The 22,270-nt window shown below is 44.9% G+C and overlaps 1 protein-coding gene across 2 annotated transcripts in view; it reads right to left on the minus strand.

The window, feature by feature from the left end:
* The window catches only part of LOC126475084 (ABC transporter G family member 23), a 380,919-nt gene that overhangs the window by 123,272 nt on the left and 235,377 nt on the right, over positions 1-22,270 (minus strand). For both annotated transcript variants that reach the window (XM_050102651.1, XM_050102650.1), the window contains one exon: positions 14,550-14,630. In XM_050102651.1, the coding sequence (XP_049958608.1) occupies positions 14,550-14,630 (81 nt within the window). The remainder of the gene's footprint in view (positions 1-14,549; positions 14,631-22,270) is intronic.

A 22,270-nucleotide genomic window follows, 5' to 3' on the forward strand; every position in this document is an offset into this window, starting at 1 on the left:
CCCAGGCAGACCTTCTGTACTGACGGGCAGGCACTGCCGAGCACTGCAGACGAGGCTGTAGAGAATCACGTGAACTCTGCGGAAGGAATCACTCGTCAGTTCCAAAGAGCTACCATAAATCCAGCTAGCTCGACTGTGTATAGGGAATCAAACAGAATTTGGTGCAATGATCAAACAGCTCCTCATCTTGAACGTAATTTCCTTTACAGAGTACTTGCATCTTCCCAGAAGATTCCTACAAATTTAAGTCTTTCATTCGCTTTCCCAATACTAGTTTTACGAATTAATTCCATTTTATATCGCTTCTTGGTATTACCCATAAATTATTTTGTGATGTGACGCATTTTATATCGCTTCTTAGTATTACCTATAAATGCTTTTGTGATTTGACGTGCTCAAGATGTAATCAGATGCTATCGGGTTGTCTCGTTGTTACAGGCATTATCTTGCATTTATACGCCTGTCAAGAGAACTGCCGCAAGCTGAATTTTTTTTCAAGTGTTTCTGCATTTCCTTACCACCGTACATTGACGACAGTTTCCTGTGGGTTCAAAAATGGTTCAAATGGCTCTGAGCACTATGGGACTTAACTTCTAAAGTCATCAGTCCCCTAGAACTTAGAATTACTTAAACCTAACTAACGTAAGGACATCACACACATCCATGCCCGAGGCAGGATTCGAACCTGCGACCGTAGCGGTCGCACGGTTCCAGACTGCAGCGCCTAGAACCGCTCGGCCACCCCGGCCGGCTTTCCTGTGGGTAGCAGCATCGATAGCTAACAGTTTCATAGTGCTAGTGATCCTCTTTGATAAGTGGTTTATTTGGAGATTGGGCAAAATAAAACTGTCCCAGAATATTTTTCATGCCCTGAAGATAGGTAACCGAATTTAAATTATCCATCCCAGATGCAGACTGTGTGAGTTGAGCTGCATACCTTAAGGCGCATGAAATACACTGGTGTGCAATAGTTAAGGACGAAAGTGACTGTCAACTTACATAGCTCAGTGGAACATGGACCACATGTAAGACGGAACTGAAACATCATAGTACAGAAAATAACTGAAAGAAATACCGTATGAGACAAAGAGAAAGTCGCGGAAGTGGCGCCAAATCAAAAGACTTGCACCCGGCGAGCGGTCTACCCGACGGGAGGTCCTAGTCACACATTTATATTTACTTTTTATTACACCGAAATCACCGTGATTTATGAGGTCCCCTGGACATTTCAAGATGCGAGACAAGGGTCTCAATAGCATGTGTGATCACCACTGATGGCAATGCATGCTCTATAACTCGGCGTGGTCTAGGGCGCCTTGTCCGGCTCCCCACGTCGGAGGTTCGAGTCCTCCCTCGGGCATGGGTGCGTGTGTTGTCCATACCTCAAGTTAATTTAAGTTAGATTAAGTAGTGTGTAGGCGTAGGGACCGATGACCTCAGCAGTTTGGTCCCATAAGACCCTACCACAAATTTCCATTTTTTTTTTTTTCTGCAACGTCCTCAAGGTTCCAGTCGGTCACGTCTGACTACTACAAGGGAAGATCGCTGTATTGTGCAGCAAACGCGTCGTAACCCTTCACATATGCAGCTGCCGCTCAAGAACAATTAATGTACTCCGTGCTGTATTCTGTTTCATCCAGCACCATCTGGAGAGTAACTAGTACGCTATCCACAAGGTTGGTAAGGAGTTCTTGTGGTAGGGCGTTTCATTCACCCACCAGCGCGGTTGACAACTGCTGAATGGTCATCTGCCCAATGCTTACCACGCGTCCAAGAGCGGATGGTCGGGGAAACGGATAGGCAAGCCCATTCACCGCATGTCCTTTCATTCCACGAGCTCCTCCGACTGCACTGCTCGAAGCGGTCGAGGTCAGTACCCCCATGCAACATTATGCCTCTCCATACCATAACACCTGGACCACCAAAACGACGATGTTCGATAATGCTGATCATGCCCTCACTTGGCGAGAGACGGAAACACGTAATGCACCCAGGAACATTGTCTAACATAATCATTCCCTCGGCAGTTGACGTCAGAGCCGCTCCTACACATTTTGTATCAGGGACAGGTATGGGGATATTGCGGGCCACGAAAGTTCGTCAACATCACACAGACAGTTCACAGAAACACGTGCCACATGTGGATGAACATTTCCCTCTTCGAAAATGGCATCATATACTGTCGCATGAGAAGCAACACACGAGGACGCAGGACGTCCGCGACATACCGTCGTGCCGTCAGAGTTCCCTCAATTATTACCAGCCGCGACCTGAAGTCATATCCGATGGCTCCACGCAACGCGACGCCAGGAGTAACATTACTGTGTCTCTCCAACACGTTGGAAGAATGTGTCCTCTTCCAAGGTCGCTGCTGAACTTGCCGACGATATGCATCCGAGGTAACGCATAAACACGATTCATCAGCAGGCGTCCCGATCACGGGATCATTCCAAATACAGTGGTATGCGTTCTGGTGTTAACTGTAGCTTACACATTGGCCGTTAATTCCATAGTTCGGTTGCTGTTAGTCTCCAGATGGCGCTGGATGAAACAGAATGCAGCACGGAGTACATTAATTGTTCTTGGTTGGCAGGTGCAGATGTCAAGGGGTTACGACGTGCTTGCTGCACAATACAGCGATCCTCCCTTGTAGTAGTCAGACGTGGTCGACTGGAACCTTGACGAGGAGTATGCCTCCTGTCAGGTTCCCAAGGAGTCCAACATCCGGCCACTGCCATATCCGAATGCCCCACAAATCTAGAGATTACACGACTCGACTAGCCTGCCAACTGGAGAGCCACAATCAGGCCCTTGCAAACTCTGTCAAGTTCAGATAACGCTGTCTCAACATAGTATACGGCACCTCTACGGCCTTCACAGTGAGGAGCACTCAATACCTCGCACTGTCCACGCCCCTAAGCCTGATAACAACACTAAACGCGAATAATGCCAGTACGTACCGGTGGAAGTTCTATCACCGAGAATTCCAACTATAATTATTTACACACATACACGCCGATGGTGTGTACGTGTACAGGGTTTCATGGGTATCGGAATGTTTGTTCTGGGTACTTTACATTTTTTGTCAGGCAGAGTATGTAGATGTAGATGTATCGCTTTCTTCACGTCTTCTACGTGTGAATAACCCAGAGTTGCTCATTGATTCAGATCCCACGTTAAACTGTAGGTCAGTTTGTAACTGTCTGGGTAAATCAGTCCAGAGACATACCACCTCCAATAGCAGAATACCGACAAACAAGCGTAACCCGTTGGCCCGCCCGGTTAAGGCGTGCTGGTCCCCGACACGAATCCGCCCTGCGGATTAGTGTCGAGGTCCGGTGTGCCGGCCAGGTTGTGGATGGTTTTTAAGGCGGTTTTCCATCTGCCTCTTCGAATGCAGGCTGGTTGCCCTTATTCCGCCTCAGTTACACTATGTCGGCGATTGCTGCGCAAACACTGTCTCCACGTACGCGTACACCATAATTACTCTACCACGGAAACGTTGGGGTTACAATCGTCTGATGTGAGACGTTCCCGAGGGGGTCCACTGGGGGCCGAACCGCACAACAACCCTGGGTTCGGTGTGGGGCTGCGGTGGGGTGATGGACCGCTGTGGCCTGTTGTGGGGTTGTGAACCACTGAGGGCTACGGCGGGGACGACGCCTCTCCGTTGTTTCTAGGTCCCCAGTTCAATACAATACAACACAATACAACCTGCAGTTCAGGATTACCGGTAGGGCAGGCAATATTTCCGCCACGTTCGGTGGCACAGTTTTCTATTAATGTTTGACTTGAATTCGCAGATTTTAGTTTTCACCTGGGTAATCTGTTTTATTCATGGACCTGTAGCGTCTGTATAATTTTGACTCTAAAGTTTGACTCTAAAGTTTGACAGAAAATCCTAGGAACTTCTGGTCTTACGTTAAATCAGTAAGTGGATCGAAACAGCATATCCAGACACTCCGGGATGATGATGGCATTGAAACAGAGGATGACACGCGCAAAGCTGAAATACTAAACACCTTTTTCCAAAGCTGTTTCACAGAGGAAGACCGCTCTGCAGTTCCTTCTCTAAATCCTCGCACAAACGAAAAAATGGCTGACATCGAAATAAGTGTCCAAGGGATAGAAAAGCAACTGGAATCACTCAATAGAGGAAAGTCCACTGCACCTGACGGGATACCAGTTCGATTCTACACAGAGTACGCGAAAGAACTTGCCCCCCTTCTAACAGCCGTTTACCGCAAGTCTCTAGAGGAACGGAGGGTTCCAAATGATTGGAAAAGAGCACAGGTAGTCCCAGTCTTCAAGAAGGGTCGTCGAGCAGATGCGCAAAACTATAGACCTATATCTCTGACGTCGATCTCTTGTAGAATTTTAGAACATGTTTTTTGCTCGAGTATCATGTCGTTTTTGGAAACCCAGAATCTACAATGTAGGAATCAACATGGATTCCGGAAACAGCGATCGTGTGAGACCCAACTCGCTTTATTTGTTCATGAGACCCAGAAAATATTAGATACAGGCTCCCAGGTAGATGCTATTTTTCTTGACTGCCGGAAGGCGTTCGATACAGTTCCGCACTGTCGCCTGATAAACAAAGTAAGAGCCTACGGAATATCAGACCAGCTGTGTGGCTGGATTGAAGAGTTTTTAGCAAACAGAACACAGCATGTTGTTATCAATGAGAGACGTCTACAGACGTTAAAGTAACCTCTGGCGTGCCACAGGGGAGTGTTATGGGACCATTGCTTTTCACAATATATATATAAATGACCTAGTTGATAGTGTCGGAAGTTCCATGCGGCTTTTCGCGGATGATGCTGTAGTATACAGAGAAGTTGCAGCATTAGAAAATTGTAGCGAAATGCAGGAAGATCTGCAGCGGATAGGCACTTGGTGCAGGGAGTGGCAACTGTCCCTTAACATAGACAAATGTAATGTATTGCGAATACATAGAAAGCAGGATCCTTTATTGTATGATTATATGGTAGCGGAACAAACACTGGTAGCAGTTACTTCTGTAAAATATCTGGGAGTATGCGTGCGGAACGATTTGAAGTGGAATGATCATATAAAATTAATTGTTGGTAAGGCGGGTACCAGGTTGAGATTCATTGGGAGAGTGCTTAGAAAATGTAGTCCATCAACAAAGGAGGTGGCTTACAAAACACTCCTTCGACCTATACTTGAGTATTGCTCATCAGTGTGGGATCCGTACCAGATCGGTTTGACGGAGGAGATAGAGAAGATCCAAAGAAGAGCGGCGCGTTTCGTCACAGGGTTATTTGGTAACCGTGATAGCGTTACGGAGATGTTTAATAAACTCAAGTGGCAGACTCTGCAAGAGAGGCGCTCTCCATCGCGGTGTAGATTGCTCGCCAGGTTTCGAGAGGGTGCGTTTCTGGATGAAGGCCCGCATCTCGTGGTCGCGCGGTAGCGTTCTCGCTTCCCACGCCCGGGTTCCCGGGTTCGATTCCCGGCGGGGTCAGGGATTTTCTCTGCCTCGTGATGGCTGGGTGTTGTGTGCTGTCCTTAGGTTAGTTAGGTTTAAGTAGTTCTAAGTTCTAGGGGACTGATGACCTCAAATGTTAAGTCCCATAGTGCTGAGAGCCATTTTTCTGGATGAGGTATCGAATATATTGCTTTCCCCTACTTATACCTCCCGAGGAGATCACGAATGTAAAATTAGAGAGATTAGAGCGCGCACGGAGGCTTTCAGACAGTCGTTCTTCCCGCGAACCATACGCGACTGGAACAGGAAAGGGAGGTAATGACAGTGGCACGTAAAGTGCCCTCCGCTACACACCGTTGGGTGGCTTGCGGAGTATAAATGTAGATGTAGATGTAGACCTTAACCTCAAGAGAGGTTCCAAATGATTGAAAAAAAAAATGGCTCAGAGCACTATGGGACTTAACATCTGAGGTCATCAGTCCCCTAGAAGTTAGAACTACTTAAACCTAACTAACCTAAGGACATTACACTCATCCATGCCCGAGACAGGATTCGAACCTGCGACCGTAGCCGTCGCGCGTTTCCGGACTGAAGCGCCTAGAACCGCTCGGCCACACGGCCGGCCAAGAGAGGTTCCATTTGCAGTCTTGTATCGCGTCAGACACTTCACTTGTCCTCCAGCACACCGAACAGCGTGTTGTTTTCTGTCTATTGCAGCGATGCGTATTTGTCTGAGAGATACTTGTCTCACTTAAGTTTATAATTGTGTTGGGGAAACGTTCTGGCACTACAAACAGATGTCGTGACCAGTCGGAAGTCTTGGTTTTGAACGTCCGTCTTGCCACTCTAATTTAGGTTTTTCATTGGTTTTCTAAATAATTTCAGATGAAAGTCAAAAGATTCCGTTAAAAGGATGTGGCTTCATCCTTTCCCCATCCTTGTTCAACTAAGCTAGGGCACTTTCCCTTACCTTGGCGATTATGAACCGTAAAAATAAGCTTATTCGCTTCATTTTGATATAGCATGCAGCAACAGATAGATGTTAAAGGAACAGGTCTGCGATTTTATATATCTGTTCCCCTAACCTTCTTATAAATAGCAGTAACGTGTGCTCTTTTTACAGTCATTGAAACTACTCATGATAAAAAAAATGTGAATAACTCTGCAATCAGGCTCGGAGCCCATGTGGGGAAGGAGGATAATACTACAGCGTACTCTGTTTTAAACTTTGCGTTAATCAGGTCATTTTATCGAAGCACTGGCAGAGTTCGTTGCAGCGGTTATTTGTTTAATAGAAGCTGCATGTAGTTGTTTCACGCCAGTACCAACAGGAAATGTGGTATGTTTGTGTGAACAAATATTACATCACTGCAGACGCGAGCAGGTTCACCGCGTAGGAATTTTCCGCATAACAGCGCTGTACGGAGTGACCTGTTCCCGGCTGAGCGTACGCTCTTTGTTTTTGAATGCGGCGTACGCAGAGCCAGCAAGGTCGACAACCGAGCATAAAGTCGACTGGTTTGCTGCGCGGCCATCGCGAACAGCTTGTCTCTCTAGCGCCGATTGTGAGCAGACCAGGTGAAGAGCCCATTCATTCGGCGCAGATGTAAAACTCTAGAATATCTCACTAGGCAGCACAATCTACTAGTGAACGAGAGGAAGGCATATTCACACACACCTTCTGTTAGTTAGGTTTAAGTAGTCCTAAGTTCTAGGGGACTGATGACCTCAGAAGTTAAGTCCCATAGTGCTCAGAGCCATTTGAACCTTCATGGACGAATTACACTTCCTTAGGGTTTTTTCTATATATTTCAGTCTGGCATCAGAATTCCCCATGAGCGATTTTGGAAGTGTTTTCAGAATAAAAAACCGAACTAATTTGTATGTGGCAACGAGGCATCCTAGCGATGTGACATTGGCAGCACTATATCAGTCACAGTTTCCTAAGTAACTCCACCGGTCCATATGATTGCTTACTTTGTTTCGTTTCGGAGCTGTTGCTATTTTGCGTGAAAGTGGTAAGTGTTTGTGATGATCTTTGCGATGTTTTGCTTATGGAAGCAGCGTTGCAATGAGAAATTTTGTGAGGAAGTGGAGAAAAGTTTCTTCCTCGTTTTATGTCTGAAGAACAGAAAGAATACCAAGTGAACGTATACAGAATACTCATTGAACTTGCAAACAACGACTGGTGAACGTCATGAAAAGGATTAAATCACCAGACTACGTTGGGCTTGCAGCTAAGGCACTGAGATAAAATTTCGTTAGTCACAATGGGTTGGCAGAGAGCTCACGTATATAATGCTCTTGGTCCAAATGTACCGTTCGTCTCCACTGATGGGACTCTTGTTTAAAAAATAAAGGGTTCCACTCTCGTTCGTCATCTAACTCTCAGAGAACCTTGAGATGATTGTCAGAATCTCAAATGGTTCATGCCATGAGATTTTACTCGAAAACAAATTGCAGCAAAATTTGTTCCTCGTTTAATGACCGAAGAACAGAAAGAATACCGAGTGAACGCAAGCAAAATACTCATTGAACACGCTAACGAGTGGTGAATATCATGAAAAGGATTTAATCACCGGACGATATTGGGCTCGCAGCTATGCCACTGAGATAAAAGCTCGTTAGTCACAATGAGTTGGCAAGAGATATCAACGCAACTGAAAAGCGCGACTATCTCACGTCAGCGTCAGGTACAGATATTTTTTCTGTATAGATACATAAACTTCTACGGTTATCGTTGATCTGAATAAAATCCATCTGGGTATTAGGTTCAAATGGCTCTGAGCACTATGGGACTCAACATCTTAGGTCATAAGTCCCCTAGAACTTAGAACTACTTAAACCTAACTAACCTAAGGACATCACACACACCCATGCCCGAGGCAGGATTCGAACCTGCGACCGTAGCAGTCCCGCGGTTCCGGACTGCAGCGCCAGAACCGCACGGCCACCGCGGCCGGCTCTGGGTATTAGGCCTCGTCATGTTGGAGCACTGAAAGCATCTCTAAAACCAGCATTTCGAGCATCTTTCAGCATTATGCTTGTTTTTAAGTTTTCGAAATGACACATTTAACTTTTTTACATATATATCGGTGAAATGATGCGTTCCTAATATTTGCCTTAAGGTGAAATAGTCGACTTTTATTACTATGCAATAGTTTTCAAAGGTCGCCTTAAACAATACACATAGTGAGATCACAGTTATAACAAGACATCTCGTAGTTAATTCAACGTGAGAACGCGCTTACCAACACAGCTCTGTAAATCTGCAAAAAATCTGACAGCTGTCCTTTCCCAGCCATCCTACTTCCCATAACTCGCTCCCTTTTATCCTGTTTCCAAAGTTCTGAAATAACATCATGCGGTCACCGTCGGCGACATTCATGAGAATATATCTTGGGAACTAGAGGACGTTCTAAATAATGTTTTTAATATGCACTGTTGGAATGAATTAGGGGAACACGTGAATCAACGTCCGGTAGGTTGAATCTATTTTGATACAGGCGATACCTGTGGTCTTACTGCATAGCATGAGAACTTCGCTTTGAGTATGTCCAACGAGTAAAGTCATTAGCCATCTGCCGCGCGGGATTAGCCGAGCGGTCTGAGGCGCTGCAGTCATGGACTGTGCGGCTGGTCCCGGCGGAGGTTCGAGTCCTCCCTCGGGCATGCGTGTGTGTGTTTGTCCTTAGGATAATTTAGGTTAAGTAGTGTGGAAGCTTAGGGATTGATGACCTTAGCAGTTAAGTCCCATAAGATTTCACACATTAGCCATCTATTGGCTGTGTCATGCATTGCAGTCTCAGGTGCCCCTCAGAAGAAAGTGATTACCGGTATCTCAGTGTTCTCTTATGAGGTACACAGATGGTAGTTGTCATTTGTGGACGTTGTATTCAACCAAGCGCATGCATTGCGACATCTTAATGCAGTGAAAGTTGCAATGGGAGTGTGTTTGATCAAAAAAGGATGGACTTGCTGTCGTGTTACTGCAGATCCCAATGGTTCTCCATCTGTCGTTGATAGGTTGTGGACACACTATAGGGAGACAGGTCAGTACACAAGACGAGTTGGACAAGGTCACCGTCGCGTTACAGCCCCACATAAAGACCAATATCCGGCTATCTTTGCGTCACATGGATACACCAGGGCACTGCAGGAGATGCCAGAAGGGCCACTGGAGCCACTGTGACCGTCGGATTGCAATGAATAGGTTACGAGAGAGTACCGTACGACCCAGACGTCCTGTTCGAATACAGCGCTTAACGCAACAACATCTTGAAACTCGCCAGCAGTTCTTCCGTTCCCATGTTAACTGGCAACTTCGTCACTGGCGTAAAGCATTATTCACACACGAGTTCAGATATCCTTTGGCGCAATGTGATGGCCGTGCTCTTGTGGGGAGACCCGTGGTGGGTGCTACCTCCCACATTTTGTCCAGGAAATTTACAGATTTCCAAGGTTCTCTGATGTTGTGGGGAGGTATCAGTGTTGACAACCATACGGATGTTGACTTTTCCATAGTCGCCTTACCGCCACGCAGTAAATCGAACAGATCCTGTTGGAGTTGGACCATGCGGTGACTGCTGCAAACGGTGGTGGCCCTGAATTCCTTGTAATGCCAGGGCTTACGCGCAGCATAGGTCTCTTGCGAAGCCTGGACAATGACGTGATGGTATGACCAGCGGTGAGTCCCGACCTAAAGCTCATCGTGCCTATGTGGGACATGCTTGACAGATGCGTTCGTGGTCATTCTGTTCCACCACAGGCTTTCCAAGAACTCTCACGGGCTCTCACTGAAGCATGGAAGCAAATACCTTCTTAGATTTATACGGAGCATGCCCATGAAGGGGTGAGGCAGCGATAAACGATCACGGAGAGTGAAAAGCACCGAGGATGACGGGATGAACGATTGTTCCCAGTTTGTTTTCTACACCTGTCGGAAATTACAGTTCTTGTAAACGATCGAGAATGTAGTGATGTTTTGTTGCGTGCTTAATTTGTGAAAGTTAAAGGCATAATTTGTTAACATAACCAGTCCTTAATTATTGGTCAGTGGAGTGTGACAGATGTACAAAGGCACGTTCCCCTAATTTTTTTGAGCAGTGTATGTAAGTGGTGTAGAGCATAACACAGAAAGGTGTGTGGGGTTGCTCGCAGAAGACTGTGTTGTCTATACGGAAGTTCAAATGAGTCAAACGGCTCTGAGACCTATAGGACTTAACATCTGAGGTCATCAGTCCCCTAGACTTAGAACTACTTAAACCTAACTAGCCTAAGGACATCACACACATCCATGCCCGAGGCCGTATTCGAACCTGCGACCGTAGCAGCAGCGCGGTTCCGGACTGAAGCGCCTAGAACCGCTCGGTCACAGTGGCCGGCTCTATACGGAAGTAGGAATGCCAGAAGACTGTGATGAAATGCAGGAAGATCTGCAGGAGATCCGTAATTGGTGGACGGACTGGCAGTCGACATTGTACGTGGGTAAATGGAACTCATCATACATAAATAGAGGAAAATAGCCATTGCTATTAGAATACGATACTGGTTAAAAATCACGCTAAAATAGCCAGGAGTAATCCTCCAGAGCGACCTAAAATGGAATTATCACATACATTGTAGGAAAAGCAGATTCCAAGCTGAGATTCATTGGAAGCGCCTCAAGGAAATGTAATTCACTATGAATGAAATGGCATAGAGGACAAAATGTTCAAATGTGTGTGAACTAAGGGACCAAACTGTTGAGGTCATCGGTCCCTAGACTTACACACTACTTAAACTAATGTATGCTAAGACCAAAACACACATCCATGCCCGAGGGAGGATTCGAACCTCCGGCAATAGGGGCCGCGCAAACCGTGACATGGCGCCTCAAACTGCGCGGCCGCTCCCAGGGCCACATAGAGGACAGCTTATGTGACGAATTCTTCAATATTGGTCATCAGTCTTTGAGATGATCGAAGAACTAGAGAGGGAGACACTGAAAAAAAAAAAAAACTAGAGTGACCGTTTCAAAGCGCTTGCATAGTAATTAAAGTTGACTATTTCACCTTGAGGCAAGATTAAGAAATGAACATTTTCACTTAGGTAAAAAATGGGCCGCATCATTTTGAAACACTAAATGTAGCTATAAAGCTGCAAAGGCGGTCGAAACATACCGTACGGTGGGTCGTAGAGCACAGATATGATTGCAGAATCTATTGAGGACTGCCTGGAGAAATGGAAAATCCTTACTCCCCGTTGAGACACGTGTGTGAATGGAGGAGAGCGTGATGTCATGGATAGAAAAAACTAAATCTCTAGGAGTTGCATGAGAACATTATCATAAAAGATTTAAAGTGTTGCAGATCTCTCGTGTACAGACATACAGATGCTGTTTGTCTCTTGACAGTTGTGTTTTATGCCAGTGATCGATAGCCGGCCTTGTGACCGAACAGTATTGATCATTTTCATCGACCGGTGACAGTCGACGCACTTATCGGTGATAAACTCCAAGTCTCCGTCGACACTGCAACAATACTTTCAAGACGTCACGTCCCTTTTTATAACAGTGTCGCCAGCGATCAACCCCTACGAGATACGCACGTGATCTGTCACATCATTAGAAAAATCTGCACTAATCATTCACCAGCCAAGGTCCTACGCCGAGATGAGTGGATTTGCGCGCCAGCAGACAACAGAAATCGTTAGGTGCACTGCTGAACAATAGCGATCCTACCGCACTTCTTGTGATACATCGGGCGCTACTTTCACTTTTGTCGATTTTTCGTCATAGAAATGACATACCGTGTACTACACCTGTTGTTTAAGAACAAAACATGTTATTTTGAGTAATTCAGTCATTTATAGAATTTGTGGAAGAGATGCTGGATTATCCAGCGGTACTATCAATACGTGGGAGCCTCGTCGATAACGTATAGGAGGCGTAACTTCTTACAAACACAGAAGTCTGTATAGAAGTTGATCCTAGTTTATTTCGTTTCACTTCAGTTCTCTAGATTACTGGTGTCATACAACGGTTTTAGTAGATATTTAAAATAATCTTTTGTGGGTTGTATGTAAGAACGGAACCATCGTCTTGTGGAATTACGAACTTCACGAAATATTTCAACGCTGACAGCTATTAGCAACAGTGTGCGGGTTAATATTGATGATTTGGTCCAGCAAAATAAATAACACTTCTCAGACGTCGGTAAGTTCTTCTAGAATTAGCCGAAATCTTTGTAATATTAACCTACTTTTGCTGGAGCAATGTGTGCCAGCCTTGGACGTGAAGCAATGATTCTCTCCAAGAATACACCAGTATGGTGAACGAGACTCCCACGCAACTGCCCAACTCGTAAACAGTACCTCTACCCGACACCAGCCTCTTTGCGGCGGACAGCACGCACAACACGGGCGGCAAGCTTCCCACGCGGAGAAAATGCTTCTCAGCCCAAGGCCGCTTCCACCACGGAAAGAACGAGTGGTGCAACTTGTGTCTGCTCGGGAACACTCCGACGTGAACCGTTGCAAAACAAATCTGTGTGATTCTGCGCGGGAGCAGGACTCACAAGATGTCCGTATCCTAACCTTGGTAGCCGGCCGGTGTGGCCGTGCGGTTCTAGGCACTTCAGTCTGGAACCGCGTGACCGCTGCGGTCGCAGGTTCGAATCCTGCCTCGCGCATGGATGTGTGTGATGTCCTTAGGTTAGTTAGGTTTAAGTAGTTCTAAGTTCTAGGGGACTGATGACCACAGATGTTAAGTCCCATAGTGCTCAGAGCCATTTGAACCATTTGAACCTAACCTTGGTGGTGTATGAAATAAGCATAAACAACAACCCCTCATAAACCATGGACCCTGCCGAGGTGGGGTGACTTGCGTGCCTCAACGATACAAATAGCCGTACCGTAGGTGCAGCCACAACGGATGGATATCTGTTGAGAAGCCAGTCAACCGTGTGATTCATGAAGTGGGGCAGTAAACCTTTCAGTAGTTGCAGTGGCAAAAGTCTGGTTCCGGCCTTGTAACATCAACCAAAATGGTCCAGCATGGCTGAAAAAAAAAAAAGATCTCGTCCATTTTATGCTCGCTCGGAGCGTAGCGTGACGACAATAGCCGCGGCCGCGGTGGTCTAGCGGTTCAGGCGCTCAGTCCGGAACCGCGCGACTACTACGGTCGCATGTTCGAATCCTGCCTGGGGCATGGATATGTGTGATGTCCTTATGTTAGTTAGGTTTAAGTAGTTCTAAGTTCTAGGGGACTGATGACCACAGATGTTAAGTCCCATAGTGCTCAGAGCCATTTGACGACAATAATCACGTCCGTACTTGCTGGCGTACTGGGACAACTGATAGTAGTGACCGAAATCGCGCGACTGTGCCCCCGCTGACCCCTTGTCACACCCACGCCTCTACCGCGGCAGAGAATATAATTATATCTCTGACCACAGAGCACTGCGACCTCTTTACACATTGCACTTGATTTCTCGATCATTATAGTATCAAACAGAAAGAAAATCAATACGTTGTCTTTGAAATCTCCTGACATACTTTTATTATGGTTCTGGGGGTCGCCAGGATATTTTTACATGGAAAGGGCTCGCGTATTCAAAGAGGTTGAAACACACTGGTCTAGAGCATAGTTATGTACAGCGATGGAACGTGGATGATAAATAGTTGTAAGAAGAAAACAGAGGCTTTGGAAATGTCGTGATACAGAAGAATGCTAAAGATTAGAAGGGTAGATGAGACAACTTATGAAGGGGCTCTGAAGCTAGTCGCAGGAAAAAATAGATTTATAGCAATACTTGACTGAGGCATCAAGGAATCACCCGCTTCTTAACGGGTGGAAGTAGTAGGAAGGGTAAAAACGCTAGTGGGACACCAAGGTTTGCCTCCAGTTGGTGGGTTCTGACAGTTGTAGGTTGCAGTAGTTATGTAGAGATGCACTGTTGGCACAGGATGGACTAGCGTGGATAGCTGCATCAAAGCAGTCTTCAGTCACAGCATACGGAAGTGACTTAAATAAATAAATAAAAAAACTCAGCCGAGCTGACTGCATTATAACTTAATTACTAGCATTTACGTCAGTTCCTACAATAGAACTGACCTGCAGCGCTACGGGGTTGTCCACGCCTGTCATTGGGTCGGCGGCGGGCCGCGCCGTGATGTCTTCCGTGCTGCTCGACATCTGGAAAAGGACAAAACAAAACTCTCAAAGTCAGGGGCAACATCACTCACTGTCATTTCTCACCGTTAGCGACTACCGTACGCCCCACTTCTATTCCCACTTCACTCGAAGTCCCTTCCGCAACAGTTGCAGATTACGCCTGTTACTAAGCGTTAACGGCAAGTGCAACTTGCCTAGCGTCACGACGGATTAGCGAAAATAAAACTACCGTTGGAACGGCTGCTGTGTATGAAGTCCGCATCCGTTATGAGGAGCCTTCTTTCTTTACTCATTATTTCTACTTCCCTAACGAAGTAAATTGGTAGCAGTTGGATCGCTCTGTGCAGGTACAGGAACATTGAAAGGCGACGTGTGACGTCGATTCAGGGATCTCGGTTGCGTCGCTAAGTAGATACCTGGGTATTGTTACATTCATTTCGCGGTGCATCTACTCACTCAATAAATTTGTGATTGAAAAAACGCATTTATTTAAAATGAATAACAGCATACATTCCTACATTATGAGACAGAAGGGCCATCTTTTCATTTTGCCCACACCCATAAGAATTATTCAAAAATAACGTTCAACGTTCAGAAACATATATTTTCATTATATTCTCATAGGAATTTAAAGTTGTTGTGAACCAACGGCATGTTTTAAAACCCGAGACGAATTGTTATTACCTTGGAAAACTACTCCTTCTGAACAGTTCATTTCTGCTGAGCTACACAGCCTCCAAAAACCTATCAGAAGATAAAACCATTCCGTCTCTCATCAAGGCAGCTTTACAAGCACTAAACGGTTTTGCCTTTCGCAGTCTTATACGTACGCTTACTTGAGTTGTTTTTATTTTACTTGTTCATTTTCGCTACTGTGAAACACGTCTCTTCTACCGAGTAGGTCCTCATACCTTTTAAAGTATGGATTTTAGACTCCATATTTACCAAACATTTTTTCTTATTTTCGTCCCTGCTGCCTACCCCCAAAATATGGAAAGCAAACAGCTAGCAGTAGACGAGATTTGTTTCACAGTACCTAAGTTGAAGTGCTCATAGCTTTTAAGGCATCCATTTTAGAGCCCATTGGACGGGACTTTCTAACTTCGATTGATCATTCCTGTTGTGTTCCTATACGTGTGAATACTTCAGGACCTGCTAATACTTTCCTGCTAGCTCTGAAAGCGATCGTGAAACAGAATAATATTGTTCGTTTGAGAATAATTCAGGTCTAGTAGATTGTATGTCCACTCAATGAAACAATGAAAAAGTGAGAAAAACTGTTCGCATAAAGAGGATGCAATCATTTTTTTACAAATCATCCTGGTTAGAATTTTCCACGTGTTTTCCAAATCATTGCAAGAGAATGCCAGAATGGTTCTCACTTACAGGTCATGCTCGACAACTTTCTCATTCCTTATCCATTATTAAATATTGTAAATTCGGTGTTTTAAATGTCAACATTTTCGGATATCTGGCTTCTGACGACCCGCTTTATAATGACGTGTTCCACGATCGTGTGTCAGGTATAATGGAAAAATAAATAAAAAATAAAACAAAACTTTCATATTCATCAAAAACTTGTAAGCAGACGATTAAACTGTGGATAGAAACACAAATGTGCACAATGCTTTTTTTTGTAATGTAAGTATTAAGGCCTAATACTCATATAACAGAAATCGGCAATGACATAAACTTCGGCCTTGCATTCCTGTGCTGTATGAACAAACATTGATGATTACGTGCTGGATTAAAAAGTGAATGGTGTCAGCACCTCGAAGACGGAACGGTCTCAATAACACTACACCTCTATGCTGACAACGATAATGTACTTTTTGTCTTGTATACATGGGAACCGCCTTCGTAACCTAAGTCATTGGTATGCTCTACAATGGTAGCGTTCAACCTGGACCTGAACACAGTAACAATGCGTTCACATTGGTATGCTGATGTCGTCCAGGAATCTCAGACACATTCTGTCCATCTACTAGTATTAACAGGAACAGTAAACAAACTTCGCCTGAATATTTGTTTCCCCTGAGACTACCCTTGTCAGAGAAGAAAAGTAAACGTCTAGTACAAACCAGGAATCGATATGACAGCCTATGAATGAGAAGTATGACAGTGAATCAGCTACACTGAATCAGTTACGCTGTTGAGCCAGACTCGTATATACGCGATTATGTAATCTACGACCATATTTGCAGCAACTATTTTGTATAACGAAGCCAAATACAGGTAATAAATATTTTTAATCCTGTAAAAAGCTGATGATTGACCGCGAAATCACACTGACTACGCAACGCGGATGCGGTGGAAAGTTCAGGGACTCTCAGCGCGTAACATGCTAATTGCTGGAGTGGCCTACAGTTACGGCGATACTATAAGCTACTGAGGGCGGCGTTCGACCTCTGACGCGAGAACAGATCGCGTTAGCTGTGGCCTCCTGAGATATCCGGTGTAAAGCGACTCTGTAAGAGGAGATAAATGTAAAGCAGTGGATAAACGTACGTAATTTTGTTGTAGTTCTCTTCCTCTGAGCTGTCGATGTAGCGTCCATTGTGTACCTGTGTACACAGCGCTTCTGACAAGTGCATACGTAATGTTGTTCGCATCAACGAATTCTCCGATAAGGTTCATCTGATCAATGCCACTGGCATTGCAATTAATGATGATAAAAGATATATTTTCCGCCGAGAAGGCTAACTGTAGCAGAGAATAAAAATGTACTTTTTGAAAATGCGTCGGTTGCTTGTCTCATCTGAGTTGCAGCTTCTTTGATGGCGCGAATGATTTTTGCGAAATTGACCTGCTTAAGGAAATTAAATACTTCTTTGATGTCAGACCGCAGACTTGAGGCAGCTGATAACGACGTGGATGTATTGAGGTTTGCAAATTCTTAAAGTTCGTTAGTGGGTACTCCTTGTACTCCTTGTAATGAGAGCAGAGAAATTTGTGAAATCAAGTGGAAGTGACTTCTGATTTCTCGTGCTCTCCAGCGGTTGTTGTGCAAGAGTTTCTGCGTTCTTTTTTCGCCATAGGTCGTGGGGTTGCAGAGCTACGAACACCAATCGACAAGTACTTCGCAGATTCCTCGATACCAATCAACATACGATAATTCAAGATCTACCCACCTTTTATCACTACTACCCAAAATGCCGCCCTCGCATACTAGACGTATTCTTAGCCAAAAAACTGACTTGATAAATGTCAACCAAGGTGGTAAATAATATTGACTCTGATCATAATTCGGTGCTACTGGAAACTGATAGAGACTTGGCTCGCTTACGAGATACATGAACAACAAGAGTCACACACACCAATGCGGATTCGATTTAACCATTTGGCCCAAATCAGTACACCAATTATACCCTCACGTCACTCAAAACATGACATCAAGACCACAACGGAATATTTTAGCAGTGTCATACCTGATCGCAGCAAGAAGGCCACAAGTACGGTAAAATATATCAGGCTAGGAAATCACCTTCCCATCACATACAGGAGCTGATAGCGGAACAACGCTTCTACAGACGCAGGTGGAAAAGCGACCTAGATCCCGCTGATAGAGGATGACAGATTGGCCAGGCGAATCAGACGTGAATTCGAAACCTTTCGCAGCGCGCCTAGGCCATACACAGGCTCCACGAAGCAGAGAAAAATCAGGAGAAATTTTGGAAAATCAACATACTCAGAAAAATGAATTATTCCTCAACTGAGCTTCTTCATATTGAGAATAGAATCGTGTTCGACCTCCAAGACCGTGCTGAAGCTCTGGACAGCTCGAAAGACGGTTCAGGGCTCTAGAGTCTATTGGTCCGAAAAGCGACGATCATGAAGAACGAACGAATCATTAGGAGAGTAGCTCGCGTTTCGCATACTCCGCTTAGAACTTCTTTCAGTCACATAGCGGGACTGCACGTCGGCATATTATGAATTTCAACTCTAAAAAAACTCCAGTCCCTGACAACTTTCAGCCACCCCTACTGCCTAGAGCCATAATCTACTAGACGTCAATCTATACTGCCACCTGAACCAGAACTACTTTCCAAGTGCTGGAAATAGACTCAGGTAATAGTTGTACGTAAGCCAAATAAGGACCCTTTATTTCCACAAAATTAACGCCCAGATTCCTTGTTAAAGATCGTCGGCAAGATACAGGAGCAGGTCATAGACGACGATGCGCGCAGCTTTCTCAAAGACACCTGTATCATTATTCATGCAATAATATAAAAGGAAAGAAGAAGAGGATTTAACGTCCCGTCGATGACGAAGTTATAAGAGACCGAGCGCACGCTCGGGTTAGTGAGGGATGAGGAAGGAAGTCAGTCGTGCCCTTTCTGTCATTTCCCTCAAGCGATTTAGGGAAATCACGGAAACCTAAATCTGGATGGCGGGACGGGTATCTGAACCGTCGTCCTCCCGAATGCAAGTCCGGTGTGCTAAGCACTGCGCCACATCGCCCGATTTCTCTAACAGTTTGGGCTACATCTACATCTACGTGATTACTCTGCTATTCACAATAAAGCACCTGGCAGAGGGTTCAATGAACCACCTTCATGCTGTCTCTCTATCCTTCCACTCTCGAACGGCACATGGGAAAAATGACCAATTAAATTTTTCTGTGCGAGCCATGATTTCTCTTATTTTATCGTGATGATCATTTCTCCCTATGTAGGTGGGTGCCAAAAGAATGTTTTCGCAATCGGAGGAGAAAACTGGTGATTGAAATTTCATGAGAAGAGCCCGTCGCAACGAAAATCACCTTTGTTTTAATGATTGCCACTCCAGTTCACGTATCAAATCTGTGACACTGTCTCCTCTATTTCGCGATAATACAAAACGAGCTGCCCTTCTTTGTACTTTCTCGATATCATCCGTCAGTCCCACCTGATGTGGATCCCACAACGCACAGCAATACTCCAGAATAGGGAAGAGAAGTTACCAGACTAACTGAACAAATATGTGCTGCTCGGAACATTCACCATACTACGGGAGTGCAATTTGTAGATGTTGAATAGGCCATTTACTGTGTGTAGCAGAAAGGTATTATACACAAGCATCATGAATATAATTGCCCAGGTCACATTATAAGGATAGTAGCACCATTTCTCAAAAGCAGAGCTTTCTACGTCGATATTCCAGGAGCCGATTGCAATATAAGATCCATCAAACGTAGAGTATAACAAGGCTCAGTTTTGGTCCACATACTCTACTATATACTTACAAATGAGATCCCAAAACAGACGGAGGTTCTTCGTTAGTTGGAGATGGCACTGTGCTCTATAGAAGTAGCTCCAGTCTTCTGTTTATAGTTAATAAGCTTGAGTAATACCTAGAACGTGTACAACAGTGGGCAAACAACTGGAAGACTAAATTCAAAAAATATCACGTAGTTTTAAAAGAATCTGAGGGGATATGCATATCAGCGGTGTATGGTCTCTCTCCATGACATTTTGCGCGGAGCTTGGGGTTTAATTCGGAATAATAGCGTTCGGTTTGACGATCAGGAGTTGTACGTTGCCATTTATATATCTATTTCTACCTTCTGGTTGAGAGCTAGCGTGTTAGTGGATGACAGGAAGCGGGTGCTGTATATATAAGGATTACACTGAGGTGACAAACAGTCATGGGATAGAGATATGCACGTATACAGATGGCGGTGGTATCACGTATACAAGGTAAAAAGGGCAATGCGTTGGCGGAGCTATCATTTGTACGCGGGTGATCCATGTGAAAAGCTTTCCGACGTTATTACTGCCTCACGACGTGAGTTAACAGACTTTGAACGCGGAATCGTAGTTGGGAGCTAGATGCATGGGACACTCTGTTTAGGAAATCATTAGGGAATTCAATATTCCGAAATCCACCGTGCCGAGAGTGTGCCGAGAATATCAGAATTGACGCAATATCTCTCACCACGGACAATGCAGTGGCCGATGACCTTCGATTAACGACCGAGAACAGCGGCGTTTTCGTAGAGCAACACTGCCTGAAATAACAGGAGAAGTCAACATGCGGTGTAAAAGAACGTATCCGTTAGGATAGTACGGCGAAATTTGGCTTTAATGGGCAACGGGAACAGATGTACGACGCGAGTGCGTTTGCTAACATCACCGCATCGCCTGCAGCGGCTCTCCTGGGCTCGTGACCATATCGGTTGGACTCTTAGACGACTGGAAAATCGTGGCGTGGTCAGATGAGTTCCGATTTCAGTTGGTAAGTGCTGCTGGTTGGGTTCGATTGTGGCGCAGATCCTACGAATCCATGGACCTACGTTATCAACGGGGCATTGTGCTAGCTGGTGGTGGCTACATAATGGGGTGGGCTGTGTTTTCATGGAATGGATCAGTGACTGCAAATGGCTACGTTCGGCTACATGGAGACTATTTTCATCCATTCATGGACTTCATGTTCCCGAATAACGATGGAATTTTTATGGATGACAATGCACCATGTCACCATGCACAGTTGTTCGCAATTGGTTTGAAGAACATTCTGGACAATTCGAACGAATGATTTGACCATCCATATCGCCCGACATGAATCCCATCGAACATTCATAGAAAAAAAGCGAGAGGTCATTTCGTTTTCAAAACCCTGCACGGGCAACACTTCCGCAATTATGGACGACTATAGAAGTAGCATGGCTCAATATTTCTGCAGGGGACTTGCAACGACTTGTTGAGTCCATGCTGCAGTACGCCAATGGTGGGTATCCCGCGACTTTTTTCACGTCAGTGTAGTTATTAGTAGAAAAAAATCAGGATTATTCTCGTTGAGAGCGTCCAGTCTTTAAGGATCTCGAAATTAGTATCTCCTCTGTTACGTTTCGCTAAGGCTTCGTAATTATAGGTATCTTTGGATATCTATTATCGCCCATTATTTGAATATGCTTTACTCATTTACACTGGTGTGTTTCATTTTGTGTCTCATACCTCATCTCTGTTGGCGAACGAAATTGAGCTACTACTGCTGTTACTCTCCACGATGTCATTGTGTAACCAGAGATCTTCCAGATCTAATTCGTGAAAAAAATTGTATTCCACAATGTGCGGAGGCGCTATCGGTTGTATGTGATTGCTAACTCTCGTAACAACACATGTCTTTAGTTCTGCAGTAACCTCGATTCAGTTATATCACAGAAACGGAAGAGCGCGCAGTAGAGCGGTGTGATTTGACTCTTAAGACAGCGAAAATTGTCCTAAATGCACTGCAGTTAGATGCACATGACTACATTTAGGATGCTCGCCTGTTTTGCGTTCCACTTTCAACGAGAGAACGAAGTTAAATATTCGGGTTGCATCCGCCCGCAGCATTCGTTAAACTGTGTCCAACGTTCGAGGACACCGTTCGCCTTGTTACTTCATGAGGAGCATCGGGCGTCTCCTTCTAAGCAGTTACAGTTACATTCTTCGCCAAGAGCAGCAGTGGCCAAGCAAACACACAGCTTCGAGTTAAATATAAAGCTTGTCAAATGCGTTCAATCTGCAGTTGTATAGTGTTGCAACTGTCCTGACATTATAAAAACATGTTTAATGTACAACCGCTATACTGAAACGAGAATGTATAGTGTATAGCAAAATCATGATGGAAGAAAAGAAAGCACCAAAGTTATCAGTTACCAGTAGTATCTAACGAGGAGAGCATTGTGAATGAAGTAG

Source organism: Schistocerca serialis, chromosome 4 (assembly GCF_023864345.2).
Source record: "Schistocerca serialis cubense isolate TAMUIC-IGC-003099 chromosome 4, iqSchSeri2.2, whole genome shotgun sequence".
NCBI lineage: Eukaryota > Metazoa > Arthropoda > Insecta > Orthoptera > Acrididae > Schistocerca > Schistocerca serialis.